The sequence below is a fragment of the Lepidochelys kempii genome, chromosome 1 (genome assembly GCF_965140265.1).
Source record: "Lepidochelys kempii isolate rLepKem1 chromosome 1, rLepKem1.hap2, whole genome shotgun sequence".
NCBI classification, from domain to species: domain Eukaryota; kingdom Metazoa; phylum Chordata; order Testudines; family Cheloniidae; genus Lepidochelys; species Lepidochelys kempii.
The window spans coordinates 225549395-225564706 of record NC_133256.1 but is presented as its reverse complement, the minus strand read 5'-3'; the positions used below and the strand labels follow the sequence as shown (position 1 = coordinate 225564706).

The 15312-nt window shown below is 41.4% G+C and overlaps 1 protein-coding gene across 2 annotated transcripts in view; it reads left to right on the top strand.

Moving 5' to 3' along the window:
* Positions 1 to 15312, top strand: part of FBLN1 (fibulin 1) — a 101885-nt gene that overhangs the window by 16340 nt on the left and 70233 nt on the right. For both annotated transcript variants that reach the window (XM_073329642.1, XM_073329648.1), the window contains exon 3: positions 7018 to 7147. In XM_073329642.1, the coding sequence (XP_073185743.1) occupies positions 7018 to 7147 (130 nt within the window). The remainder of the gene's footprint in view (positions 1 to 7017; positions 7148 to 15312) is intronic.

Sequence of the window (15312 nt, the reverse complement as noted above, 5' to 3'; positions counted from 1 at the left end):
GTAACTAGCCTGGGCTGCAAGTAGGCCACCTTACCTCAGAGCTGGTCTTTCTGATCTCTCTACTTGTAGAAGAATTCTATCTCAGGGTAGATTTGGAATCCTCATGGACGCAGGTAACCTATTTGGCCTCTGCTGCCCAGTTGTAGTCAGGATGTTCCAAGTCTCCTGCATACAGTGATGCCACTAGAATGGCCACCATTTCTCCCCACAAACTACTACATTTCACTGTGTCATAATAATTCCCAAAGCAACAAGATTTTTGCGTATGTCCCCTGTGACTAGAGCTATGCAAATAACTTTTTTTTTTTTTTGGTTCTCAGGTCATTCCAAAAACAAAACAAAAAAAATTGTTTAGCTTAGAGCAAAACATTTTGTTCAACCTGAAACAACACATTTTGTTTAGTTTTTGGGCTTTCTAACACATTTCTAATATTTTAAAATAAAATTTAAATGAATTATCAGAACAAAAAATGTGTGTTAGGCAATATCAAAATGATCTAATGTTTTCAATATTTTTGGAATTTTTATAAAGGGTTTTGTTTTTGTTTTTTTTTTATTGAAACAATTTGATGAATTTGACATGAATTTGCAACTTGATTTTGGTCAACCCAAATCTGCATTTATTTGGTGGAGGCAGGGAAAAAAGTTTTGGACAAAAATTCTACCTGTGCTGACAGTACAAACAGATAATAGGCCTAGAGTTTGGGTGAGCAGGCTTTTTCTAGGACCCTTGTGCTAGGTGCTGAACAAAAAGACAGTCCCTGCCCCAAAAAGCTTACAATATAAGACAAGAGACAACAGGTAGATACAGACTGAAGAACACAAGGGAACAATGAAACACAAAGAAGTCAGCATGATGGGTAGTGGTCACAGCACATGCCTAACTATTTTATATAAAACTTTATAATTTTATATCATTCTAGTACTGGAAGGGTCTGACATGTCATACTTTAAAGTCGTGACACTTTTTTATGTTTAGAACATTTTGGGTCATTTTTGAAGATGTTCCATGTTTTAACTTTTCTTCTGTGCCTGCTCATGAAACTCAGGGCCCCTCAGGCTTGTGGCGTTGGAGTCTAAAGGATTTTAAAAAAGCAAGTCTCAAAGAAATGTTTAAAACTCTAAAAAAAAAATTCCTTGGCTAGTTTTTCATTAACATGTGGTATATTCAGAATGCATGATCGTGTGCCATGCTGTAAAGATTTTCAGTACTCATTTGGGGTGACCGGTGTAATTCACTCATGGCTTCCTATCTTGTGAGTAATGTACCCATCCCAAACTCAGGCTGATAAAACATTTATATCCCACCATGCCATCAAGATTTTCTCTCTCTAATAAATGGTATGATCATAGTTTTCCTTTTAATGTTCATAAAACATCTTTCTTAATAAGCAGATGATCCCAAGCCACTAAGTTCAGGTCTGGATCAAAATTGATGAAGTTTGATGCTGTTTGGATCTAGGGTTTAGGTTTGGGTCCATCTCTAATATATATTTTTTTGGACAGGTGATCAAGAAGCATGTATCTCTCTGGGGCACCCTTTTTGGTGGCAGCATGGAATCGGTGTTCACAGTGGGTTGGCCTATCAGGTGTCCTGGCTTGCAGCCGAGTCACTAAGCAAATGGTAGCTCAGGTCTCCTTGATTAAGGGTGAGGTGGGGTGCAGAGGAGATGAACAGCCAGTGGATCAGGCCTTCTGGCTTTAGGCTAAAAGCTGAAAGCCATCTGTGGCTCAGGCCTCTTCCCTGAGGGCTAAGAAAATAAGCAGTTAATGGGTCAGGCCTTCTCGGTTAGGGCTGAACATGCAAGCAGTCTGTGGCTCATCCAGCTGTGAGTGCAGGGTAGTGGGGGCCCAAGCCCACCCTGCGCCACCAGGTCCCAGCTCAGGGCCCTAGAAGCGAAGGGTGATCCCACAACAAGGTTGGCGGGGAACTGTGGGGTCGCTGCCTTGCCTCTTAGCAACACAGCTGAGTCAATGTCTCGGTTCCCTGGGCTACTTCCTATCATTGTTGTTGGCTCACTCTCCACTTCCTCATTGAGTCTCTCCATCGTCTGAGGCAGTGGCTGGCCTTCTCTCCAGGCTGGGTTAGGGGAGTCATCACTGGGCATCACAGCCAGTCATGGGCTCTCTTGGCAGTTTGGCTCCCTGGGAAGGACATCTGGATCCTTCCTTGGTCTGGCTGCAACTGAGCTGCAGGGCTCTACTCTTATGCTTCCTGCCTGGCCACCACACTTCCTGCAAGGGGGAAGGGGCAGGGTTAACTGAGCCCAACATGGTGAGTTAACCCCCTTTGTGCCAGAATGAGGTCATTCCACCTCATCATTACACTCTTGTTGCTGAGACATTTTACATTATGAATGTACAGAGCAAGACCTGTAATAATTTTTATTCAACATATATACCAATCTTTCTACAATCATGCATGTTACACAATAGTCTTTGAACTGATAAGAGGGATGACAGAAGGACTAAAGCCAGAGAAATGTTTTGGTTTCAAAAGTCTGTTTAATTTGAGAACATAGCTTGTCTCTGCAAAGCACTTCTTTGAGCGGAATCATTTTAATTCTAGTCTTAATGATTGACTCAAAGATAAAACCTCCAATTCTTCACATGAATAACACAAAAGTGGTTTCAAGGCACACTAATAAGTCAAGGGAGAGGGGAGCAAGGTAATGAGGGTTTTTTTTCCCTGGGTTAAACTAGACTGGCACCAAATGAAGAAATTGTATTATGACCAGTGTTAAATGTTAATGCTTTTATGGAAAGAAATGAAAGGAAATAAGAGCTCACCAGAGGTAATTAGAAAATCCATGCTGGTTTAAGAGTGCACCCTCTGGGGAGGATAATAAAGAAGATGAAAGGATTCTGGGGGTATAGCTGTTTAGTAAACGAACCTGCAAGTTTTTCACTATAAAGTTGTTCTGTGAAAATCAGTAAGCAGGTTAAATTTTAACATAAAGTAAAACCACATGACTCTGGTTCCTCACAGATCTATTAATCTAACGTCCAGTACTTACTTAACTAATTTAAGGTTTTTCAGCTGTTTAGGCTTTCATGAGTTGGGTGTTATGTGCTGTTCTAAATATTGTTGAAATTTATCTAAATCTACTCCCCAAATTACTTTACATTTTCAGCAAATTTGTCTGTGTGCATAAGGATAAAGAGGGATTTCAGAGTTAAACAACTGTTGCCCTTTAATTGATTATATTCTGATTAATGAGTTATTAAAAAGTTTATTTCATGTTTTCTGAAATATCTGTCTCAAAAATACAGTTTTTAAAAAAAGTCTAAAACATAAGTTTGTTTCATTGGTGATACATCGATGAAATGTGATAAAATCCACCATAAATCAGAGATCAGAACATTTATGTGACTCTGATATATCCTCAGTGAAAGTCAATTCTGTAGCTATGTACTCGTAGGATTTCCACATTTAAGGTTTGGGATCCTAGTGAAATTTCAGCATGTACAACAAAACTATAAATTGAACTTCACAATGTTCTCGTACAATGTGATTACTGAAAAACAGAACATTTCTGATGAAGTTGAAGAGGTGACTATTTTGGTGGTTGGTTGAAGTAGTGTGCTCAATTCATCTAAAGAATAACGGAAAACTGTTTATCTTAATTTTTCAGGCCTGATCTTGTAAGCCATCCATATGCTATTGAATCAATAAGAGTGCTGAATATGGAGTATTTGCAGGTTTTGCTCATAGGGGCTGGGTATTGTATAGACATAAGAAGAGACAGTCTCAGCCCCAAAAGTCTAAAGATCTATTGACTTTCCTATATAGTGTGAAGACCTCCCATAGGTGATCTCTCTCTCTCTCTCTCTCTCTGAGTGGTAGTGCACAGAAAGTGGGAGAGGATGAGGCATAGGCAGACTAAGTTGAAGTCAGAGGATCAGCACCGTGAAGACTTTCCAATGGTCTTCATCCACCATTGCATAAGGGCTCATTCTGATGTTGCCTTTGTAGAGGAGATGTATAGCTATTTTACAGCCACCTGTACAGCCTTCTCTACAGCACTGAGCCCAGCTGCTTTGGTTGGGCTTTGGGATGAGAATTTGCCTCATAAATAACAAATAGTATTTTTATTCAACTATTTCCATTCTATTGAATTTTAATTCCTAGTTACATTTAAAGTTAGTTGAACTGCTTAGTATGAATAAAACTGGTGGGGGAAAAAATAGACAAAAAACATTTTTTGTCAGAATTTGCCAGTTCATTGTGAAATACTTTGTGAAGATTATTCAATTTAGACAAAATTCCACCAGAAACTCACCCACCTGGCAGGTTGATAGACAGCCAGGAGTTTGGAAGCTCTGGGGGTCCTGGCTCCTAACTTGCAAATACTTGGCTTCCCAGCACCCAGGCTCCCTGAGCTTTCAGGGTCACTGGCTGCGGGACAGGCTGCCAAGTATACTGCCCCAGAGCTGGGCCTCCCAGTAGAGTTTTTGGCAGAAAATGATAGTCTCCTTTCCCAGAGAATTTTGAAATTTGTGAGTCTGTCTCATGTTGAAACAAAGTCACATGCTCCATAAAAAGGAACTACCAGTCTCTGCCTACCTCCAATTATGAATTTAGCCCCTCTTTTATAATGATTTGTTTTTGAACTGATCCTGATTATCCTTCTCTGCAACTGTCATTTATAAATACTCACCAAATAGTTTGGACAAACAATTTTCAGACTCTGAATGATTGGATTTCACTGTTCACTGTTGCTACTGGGCCTGATCAAAAAGCCCATTGAAATCAATGAAAAGACTCCATTGACTTCAGTGGGCTTTGAGTCAGGCCTGTTTTGTGGCTGGTCGCTGTTGCAGGAGGAAATGGCCAGAAAAGAGTTAAGGGCCTATCACGTGGCTCAGCAGAGGATTTAAAAAAAGACCTTGCCCTCTTTCTGGGGGCTGGGAGAAGCAAGAGGAAAAGCACCTGGGGACTGCAGCCAATAAATTGGGCCCTGAGGCAAGGGCCTGAAACAGACTTAAGTATGGCACTTACGCTTTCCTGGACTGAGGAGTGAGCCCATCAGTTTAAAGTCACCTAAGTGGTATGGTATTGTTGCTGGTCACTGAGTGGCTGACTGTTACATCTTAAAAAGAAAAGGAGTACTTGTGGCACCTTAGAGACTAACAAATTTATTTGAGCATAAGCTTTCGTGAGCTGTACGAAAGCTTATGCTCAAATAAATTTGTTAGTCTCTAAGGTGCCACAAGTACTCCTTTTCTTTTTGCGAACACAGACGAACACGGCTGCTACTCTGAAACCTGTTAATCTTAATGAATGGATGAGAGAAACATTTTAAACAGGAGAATAACTAATACTGATTCATTTACATTGGCCAATTTGTATACTAATAATACTTTGAAATCTTGTGGGTGTTTTGCCTAAGTGAACATTGTAAGATGAGACCTTTATATAGCTAAATAAATAAACAAAATTGATTCGTTATGAATTTAGTCCAGCAGCTTTGAGTATCATCAGTCTGCCCAGAGCTGTACTAAATGGAGAGGATCACATATATGCTACTTGCCTAAGGAGTTAATCTCTTCCTTCCGAAAATATGTTGGATGGCCTAGCCCCATCATCACAATTGCAAATAGTGTAGACACAGGTGTTGTGTAGCAAATAGCAAATAGTGTAGACACAGGATGTTGTTTCTGAATTCCTTTTCAGAATTGTGGGTGCTTCTAAATTATGCCTGCAAACATTTTACTGACCTACTCTAGTACTGTAATCAGTTAATTTAAAAAAAAAATAGAGTGCTTTTTACAGTTAACAATGAGGGTAAATCTTTTATCGTCTAAGATTTTTAATAGATGTAAGGGACTCAGGTGACTTGTTGATGGATGCAAAATATATATTTCTAAATAAATATCTTTAAAGGTGACCTGCAGTGCTTTTTCTGACCTTTTTCTTTCATCCCCTTATATGTAAGAAGACACAGGTGCCGGCTTCCTCCAGCCCAAGGGTGCTCAATCCCCTGCTCTGCTCCAGGCCCCGCCCTGCCTCTTCCTACCCCAGCTTCGCTGCCACCCCCTCTTCCCACCTAGTTCTGCCCCCTCCCCCGAGCGTGCCCTGTCCCCGCTCCTCCCTCACCCCCCCACCCCTAGCGCCTCCTGCATGCGGTGGGCGGGAGGTACTGGGAGGGAGGGGGAGGAGTTGATCAGCAAGGCTGCTGGTGGATGGGAGGTTATTGGGGGGGTGGGGGGAGCTGGCTGCCAGTGGGTGCTAAGCACCCACTAATTTTTTTTCCGTGTCGGCACCTATGTAAGAGAATACTTTTTTAACTTCCCGTATTACATATAAATAAAGAAAAGTTTTACAGTCTAAATTTGCCCTTTGGATGCTCTTTTGTCTTCAGCATCTTATGTAACTTTGTCTTCTGTCAGATAGTAACATCACAATCAACTCATGAATATATTTATTAATTGATGTAAACTGATCTGTTCCTAGTCTGTGAAATTTCCCCTCTTCCCCACTCTATACTGGGTTGCAGCAATGTGACTGCTTTAACCTAAACAAGGTAACAGCATTCTTCAAGATGATGTAGCAATGTGTAAAGGGGAGGAAGCTGTTTGGATGTGCTTGGCATGCAAATATCAGTGATGTCGGGAGAGGGAGAAGTTTGTCCTTACTCAGTTTTATCCATGGGAAGGAGTTGAAGGAACTATTTTGATTTACAAAATTATATAAACAGGGTTGTGATAAATGTAAATAAAGCATTTATGGACCATGTGTCTCAGAGTTGAAAAAGTGAACAAACTTGAAAAGCTTTGCAGGCCACCATTACGTGATAGTCCACTGATGGACACACTTAGTATCTCATAGACATTCGTTCTGATTGTACCTAAAGATTCTTTTTAGCGGCTTTTTTTAAAACTAAGATGTTTGTTCCAAGTAAACCTTTTCCCACTGAAACTCGGTACAAATACTAATTGGTGCATCATTACTTTTGTTCTAAGCATGCTTTTTTTTTTTTTTTCCTTCTGCTGTCACTTCATTTGAATTGCCAGCATAGTCCAGGAGCAGTGCTGCAGTAATAAGCTGGAGGAACACTACTGTTCCATTGGCATTAACATTGCCAATGAACATGAAGAATGTGATTCACATGATATTTCCACTTGTGAAGCCAAATTCACTAAGGTGAGACTTCAGAACAGCTGTTAACTGTTGTTGTTGTTTATTATAGCTAACATGAGTTTGATTTACTCTTAAACTGAAGCATCTCCAGGATTTTGAGGACAAGTAAGTGTCTTCATCATTCTGTACCCAGGATGAAAATGCTTATCTTGGACACCTTGGATTGACTAGTTGCCACTACCCTGTTTACAATCTAGTTTCATTCTTTCTTCAAAATGAACCCTCTCCTGTAACTACTACAAGTGTTCTCTAAAGAGGGTTTTCACCAGTGGGAGATGACCCTAGCCACCAGCTCTGGCTTGCTTCACAGCATGGACTTGCTCTGGGTCCGGTCACCACTTTTTCTCATGCCCTCAACAACATGGCCTCTGCTGCCCTCTGAGCTGCCTGCCCCCCTTTTTTTTCTCCTTCGCTGTGGGAAGAAGTGAGATCCAGGAGCTGAGGGAGGTGGAATCAGGGGCCAGGGGGATGCAGGTCTTACTGCAGGCAGTAACAACACCTCATGGGTTGTCAGTATTTTGTTACACTGAGGTGTTTATGGTGCTGTTGATGGCTTCCGCAAATAAGGGCGGATCTACAGATTTGTTTTGTCTTCCATGTCTGTGGTAGCAAAGCATGTGTACATAAATTAAAGTATAGTTTAAACATTCATTAGGCAGTTGTCACAGGGTAGCTTGTCCCTGTGGATCAACTGAACCCAGCTCTCCTGTACCAAAAGCCGGTGAGCCCAGTCCAGCTAATTTAAGAGGGCTGGGTTGCTCCTGAGCCTATAAAAGGCTGCTAGTAGACAGCTAGGGAGGAGGAAGGCCTGAGGCAGGCTGAGCCCTGGGCAGCACAGGCCACATGAAGTGGACCTAACTCCTTTGTTGAGTCCGTGGAACAAGGGGTGGGCAGGGACTCAGGGAAGCAAGCCTGTGGCTGCTGCTCCAAGGTGGGAGCCGAGCTGGCAGATGCTCGGAAGTTGCCAGGAGCTGAAGAGCCAGAGACCCTGGAGGGGTGGCCCTTAAATGTAGGGCCACATATTGATTTAAGACTGTTCTGTTTGTTTTGTTTTAAATCTTGTTATAAAAGACTAAACCTCCTGGACTGGGACTGGGCGTGAGCGCATGTATGGAGTGGGGGTGCAGTGACGCCCTCCACCCTCACCCCTGATGACAGCAGCATAAGTGCCTACTACCCTCTGCTGAGCCCTCCTACTCCCTTTTTTTTCCTCCCAGCCACTTGTTTCTTGAGCATGTGATTTATTTATTTATTCATTCATTCATTTTTTGTGGAGAGGCAGTTTTTTACCTCCCTTTAAGTGGAGGAAGCAGCTTAAAACCAATCAGAAGTCTTAGCCATATCTTAACCAATTTTTAAGAAGTTTAAAATCTGATCTGCATGTGCATTATATCCACTTTTAAAATGCTCCTAACCCAACAAAATTACTCTGAACTTGCTCACTGTGCAACCTTCAAATGTTTTTTGTAAAATCAAAGTAATTTTTTTTTGACTAAACAAGCAGAGTACATCGAAGGCACCTTTTACCCGTCAGCCATTTTTGACATAGTTCTGGTTTTAAAAAAAAATCAGGGATTTTTTTTACAGTGACAGATGCCTCTCTCCCCCCACCCCCCATTCTTTGTTCACAACTCAGTAATGGCTGAAGGAGTTTTACGCAAAGTGTTTAAAAAATTCACCATCAGAGAGAGATTAAGCATGACAAATTTCAGCCCTGGAGGTAAATGTTTTGAAGAATTATGAACATGTGAAAACAGGGCTGTAATGAAAAGTACAGATCAGCAAGTGTTTCCGAAAGCTAGATCCACAAATTAAAGGGGAGAATATCGTAGAAATTTTGATAGTCCTTAAAATGCTCCGAGGTCTGCCCAAATCATAGCACTTTCTCTCTCCCAAAGGGATAGTATTTAGCCCTTATTCTCCCATTTTCTACAGAAGCTTTTATTTGTCTATATTATTGAATACATCATTTTTTTTATTCTGAACTGCTGGACATAATTTGTATCTTTGTTCACATCTTCAGAAGTTGTGAAAATTTCCACTGGATTCTTATTTTGTCCAGTCTATTTTTCGACTGCTGACAGAAGTGTGTACTTCAGTAGATGAGACCTCTTGTAGAGGAACCTACAAAAACATCATTAATGCAGCATTTGCTATTCAACTGTTTTATATTTAACTAATGATATAAATAACATGGAGGTATTATAATGTTTAGTTAATTCAGTGGTTTTATTGGCTAAGCACTATCAGGTGATTCCTAGTCATACTAAGAAATATTTTAAAACTACAGACTTGTAACTATGGGCTGAATTGAAAATGTATATATGTGTATGGCCTGATTTTCAAAGGTGCTGAGCACCTCTGACTTCCCACTGAAGTCAGTGGGAGGCTTCGGATGCTCATTACCTCTGTCTACCAGGCTATTACTGGATAGGTCTCTAATTTTGAAGCAAGTATATGGTATGCATGTTTGTCTTCCTATATTTATTTACTCCTTTCCATGAGAAATTAAGGTGTGTGACAACTTGATTGTTCATGAGATCATGCGCACCTATGACCCAGGTTGGTAGCTGGATCACGTGCTTAAGAATGACCTAGAGGCAGTGACTGGGAGTATTACAATTGGATGGTTATTTTGCACTCTACATTAAATGAAGAGGTAGTCTCAACCCAGTTCCTAGGGGTTGTCCACATTACAACAAATCTCTGGCACAGTTGGCACCCTTATAGGCAGTGTCTTCAAAGAGATCAAGAACTGAACAGACAGAGAGTCTGAACTTCACTTTCAAACAAATAGATGTTCAAGCTTACTTCAAAATAGGATGGAAGCACTTGGACAAAATAGTATGGGAAAGTTTGTACTGGCACGTTTCATCTTCTTCAGATTATACTTATTTAGTGCCTTGAATTTGAGGACCCTATAGTGTTTTATGAACACTAATTAAATTAGCCTCACTGGCCTCTGTGAGTTATCTCCATTTTATGGATGGATAGATGGACTGAGACATAGAGAGGATAAATGATTAGGACAAAGTCACAAGTGAGGTATGTGGCAGAGCCAAGAGCAGAACCAGGTCTCCAGGCTCCCAGTCTTGTGCTGTAACCACAAGACCATCTTTTATTTTCACCTGTACTTCTTCTTTAATTGAGTGGAAGATCTCCGCCTCAGTCCAGCATCTTCCATCAGTACTAAATTTAATTTAAAAAAATTGTAAACCAGCCAAACAAAATAAGCAAGAATTGACATGGTGATATTTGACCTAGAAGTACTGCATTTATTGTTAATCTTCGAGACTTCTGTTCTTTAGATTGGATAATTCTGTTAGTGTGCAGGTGTCATGATGGTAGTGGCAATATGGCTAAAGAGTCATTCTGAATAATAGTGAAGTTATTCCCTGCCCCTACCCAGACACCTTCGTTTGGAAATATGTGCATATCTGAAATTAAGGTCTCAATATTTAAATTTTAAAGCATTTTCCTCTTAGAATGAACAGTGATCCTGAAGTAACTTAGAGCTGGAATGGCAAGCTATCTTCTGGTCTTAGCGAGAGAACCTGTTGTAGCAGCTGCTGGAAATGTCTGTCTTTCTTTTTTAATGACGTTTTTCAGTTCTCCATGGTACAATCATTCCTGCAGGTCAAACAAAATGCAATAGAATCTTGGTTTTTACAAATACTAATTTTAGGAATGACAAGCGGTTATATAAACCATTTTTTTTCATGATATGGAGAGGTAGAAGGGAATCAAACTACAAAAATGATATTGATGTAGAACAAATTGTCATCACTTCACATTCTGATGCCTTGAGTGCATTTGAAATTGCTTTGTAGTGGTTTGAAGGCCAAGAAGAAAGTGAAGCAGTGCACTGTACTTTAGATGAACAACATCTAATAATGGAATATTGAGATGTTCAATTTTATGAACTCCTCAATCCCAAATTAGTTAGTAAAATAGGGATTCTACTGTAATATGGTCAAATTATGTACATAAGAGATGAAGCATGAAGTAGAATACTTGTGTAAATTGCTCTTCTAAGGAAAGGAAGCAAGCCAAAGCTATTGTCAACTCTTCCTGAAAAAGAAGCAGCAAAAGCTCTATAAAACAAAGGATAATGCTGTAAAATGCAGCACAAAAAGGGGCAAGAGGAAATACATGGATAACATCACCAAAGAAGTTGAAGTGGTTGATAAAAGAGATAATAATAAAACACTTCTGTCAGCTCAGCAAGATTCTAACTAGCAAGTTTACACCAGTTGGAGGCCTGTTAAGGTAAACAAGGAAAGACCCTAGTAACAGAAAGAGAGCGATAGGCAGAATACTTTTAAGGAGTGCTAAATAGAACAATGCCACAAGAAACTATTGACTTTGACAAAGACATTAAACACCCAGAAATAGACATTGTAACATCTAACATTAAAACCGAAGTGAATGATGCGTTAAAAAGTTGAAACAGGGGAAACCTTGCAAGTGAAGACAGTCATGGGGGAAATGTTGAAAGCTTGTGATGAGACTATCAATAAAATCACCAAACTTTTCAACAAAGCATGGGACCAGGAATAGCCTCTGGGACAGTGGGAAAATGGCATTCAAGTCAAAATTCCAAAGAAAGGTAACCTAGATGGTCAAGCTATACCTAATCCTGCTTCATCATGCAGGGATGGACTAAACTGAGGCCCTTCCAGTCTTAGATTTCTATGATTGATTTGAAGCAACTGCAATAACTGGTGAGATGTTACACTTCTTTCAGTGACAGTCTTCTGTAGTACCATCTTAAGCAGAATAAAGGAAGCAGATCAGGCAAAACTAATGGAAGGCAATCTGGATTTTGATTTGGAAGATCAGGAGTCAACCAGATTTTTATCCTAAGGATACTCTTTGAAGAGTGCATCAAATGGGGAAAAAACACTTTTATAATAAATTTAATAGATTTTAAGAAAGCACTTGACAGCCTCCATCATGCTTGACACTGGAAATCTTGAAGAATTAAGGAATACCAACAAAAAACATAACATCAAAGCTTTCTAGCAAGGCGCAGAATGCACAGTTAAACACAGGCATGAGCAAATGGTTTAACATAAACGCTGACACCAAACAAGGGAGCATTCTCTTCCCTCTCCTGTTTGGATTGCCATTGATTTCATTATGAGAAAAAGTGTAGATGGATATAGCACAGGCATCACGTAGTTTAGCAACAGCATACTAGAAGATTTAGATTTTGCTCAACCAACATGCAAACAAAAACTGAAAGATTGTTCAGCATTGCAAGAAAGGTGGGATTAATCAAATATGAAACAAATCTAATGAGAACCCCAGCAACTCCCAACACAAAAATTTACTACTGAATGTAAAGGAATGCAAGGGGTGAGCCAATTCACATAACTTGGCAGTGACATGAAAATGAATGAGAATCTCCATAAGGAAATAATGTCATGAATTGGCATGGTGGCAGCTGCAATCACCAACTTCAACAAGACATTTGGTCCTAAAAAATCTACAATTTAAAGACTAAACTGTGAATCTTCAATTTAAATATAATTTGCACCTTAACATATGGATGTGAAGGCTGGAAATCCACCAAATATAGACAGAGGTCTAAATGCTTTTGAAAGCAAATACTTCAGGAAAATACAAGGCAAAGGCGCCAAGTTTCTTATTTGCTCCTACCCTGTTCTGCCTCCTCCCCTGAAGGCGCCCCACCATAGACGACTCGAGCCTCCCCATACTGGGGGGGGGGGGGGAAGCACGATCTAAAGGGGAGGTCACATGTGTCCCTCCCGCCATCCTGCCCCCTGCACTCAGCCCGGGGCCACCGCACTCTCTCCGCCCCATATTACCTGCAGGGGGGATGCTCTGTCCTCCCGCTGTTCCTGGCCACCACGGTACATTCCGCTGCCCTCCATAGTGGGAGGGAGCTGCTTCTAACGCCAGCCCCTCCCAGTCACTGCTAGGCAGCCTGGCAGCTGCCTGAGAGAGCCTGGCTGGGGAGGAGGCAGCTTCCGCTCCCCCTGCTGGCTCGGCTGCCGGGGACGGCAGCTGAGTGAGCTGGAAATATGCCAGGTGGGAGAGGGGCTCCGACTCACTCACCCCCAGTCCCTGGCACCCGAGCCTGGGTGGGGAGTGGAAGCCGCCTCCTCCCCAGACAAGCTCTCTCAGGCAGCTGCCAGCCCACCACACGGCCACCATGTGCCCCTGACACATCACCCAGCCCCACCCTTGCTCCGACTCTTCCTGCCCCCACTCCTTCCCTCCTCTCCCCCCACAATGCCTCCTGCCCGCTACTGAACAGCTGATCCTCCGCAGGCAGGAGGTGGTGGGAGGGAGTGGAGGAGGTGCCTGCCGGTGGGTGCTGAGCATCCACTTTTTGGGGTTTTTTTTCCCTTGGGGGCTCTGGGACTGGAGCATCCATGGAGATGGCATCCATGATACAAGATATTAAATGGAGTGAACCTGTAACAAATGCTGAGACTCATCAGAAATTTCAACAACTCCTTATGCCTAAAGTTATCCAGAAAAAAAGATGGAAATATATGGGATGTGTTTAGAATGAGGCCAGGACATTTGCCATAAAAAGATGAAGTACAAGTTACAATGCTTATGACTAACTTGCTCTTCTAAAGCTAAAGAGTGTGAGGGGGGGGAAAAGGAAAAGCTGATCTCTTTATTTTATCCTCGTGCTGCTCCAGGCTGTAAAGGAATTCTTCATTACAGTACAGAAGAGAAAACACGTGCACAGTTATTTATATGGGTAAGTAGAGAAGGCGGGCAGGCACGTATCTCAGAGGTGTTGGGAGAAGTGTACTGTTCTTAGCTTTTTGTTGGAAATGGCTTCTTGAACTGATACAAGGAATTTAGGTCATTAACTTCCGTAATGAGTAGTTATTTTATGTTCCAGCTGTGTTTTTAACTTTTTTAAATGCTGCAGGCTGTTTCCTTTGAGCCAAAAAACAATTATAAAAGTAATTTCTAAAATAAAAATTTTAATCTGCCTTTTACTTCATAGCAGTAGTAGGCAGACGCTGGTTTCAGTGAACCAAATTTCACGCTAGCTTTATAGCAGCAGGGGAGAAAATGGAACAATCTGGGAATGTGTTTTCAACTCGGGCTAAAACAAAATCAACACAGCCGTTTGTTCAGAATCAACCTTTGTTCTGCAATGGATTCTGAAGCCCCTGTTCTTCCAGTGCACACCCTCATGCCTAGAAGGAATGGGCACTAACATCCCATTTCAGGACTGGGTTCTTAAGAGGTGACATCCTTAAATAATTACTGTAGAGATGTGTGGACCAGCATTTAGGACACTGGATGAGACTTGCAGACTTTGTTCTCGTTTCTACCACTGACCTGCTGCATCGCTTTACCTCTCTGTGCCTCTGTTTTCCCCTCATCCTTTGTCTCTTGTTTGTTTAGACTGTAAACTCTTTGGGACAGGAAGCATGTGCTTGTATAGTGCCTAGGCTAATAGGGCCCCAATCTCAGCTGAGGCATCTGGGTGATACCATAATACAAGTAATTAATATTAAGTTAAAAATGTTAGGCTCCAGTATGAAGGATTTTTTTTCTTTTTAGTACCTTTTAAATCATGGTTGGTCTGTACAGAATAGTGTCATCTTTCATGTCTTTATGGTCTGTTAATTTTAAGCCCAGGTGCTTTTTTTTTAAAGTGAGGATTTGGGGGAAGTTTGGGAGGGCAGGCAGGTGCGCAGTTTATTTATAAACTGAGCAATGCCCCTCATCCTCACTGTGACAAATAAAATTTGTTTTAAATTAGAAGTGGAGCTCAAGTCATAAAATGTGATTCAGGGTTTTGAGGAGTCCCCCAGTTTGGTGGTGGTCAGAACTGGAGATTTGGATCTGCTCATTTGTGGGAGGGGAACCCACCACAACTGTTGTACATGGACCATTCTTGCCTTCCCATCAAGGACAGTGGGGATTGAATCAAGGGCCTGGGTTTGGCTTCCATCTTCTTTTTGAGGGCCTGATCCAGACCCATACAAATGTTCTGAGATCTAACTAATTAAGCACAGCAGGGCTTTTGAACATCGGGGTCTGAAAGCTTTGGCTGACAGTTTTCTATAAACACACTGGGTGAAATTCTGGCCCCATTGAAGTCAGTGGCGAAACTCATTGATTTCTTTAGGGCTGGGATTTCACTTACTATCTGTTCTTTG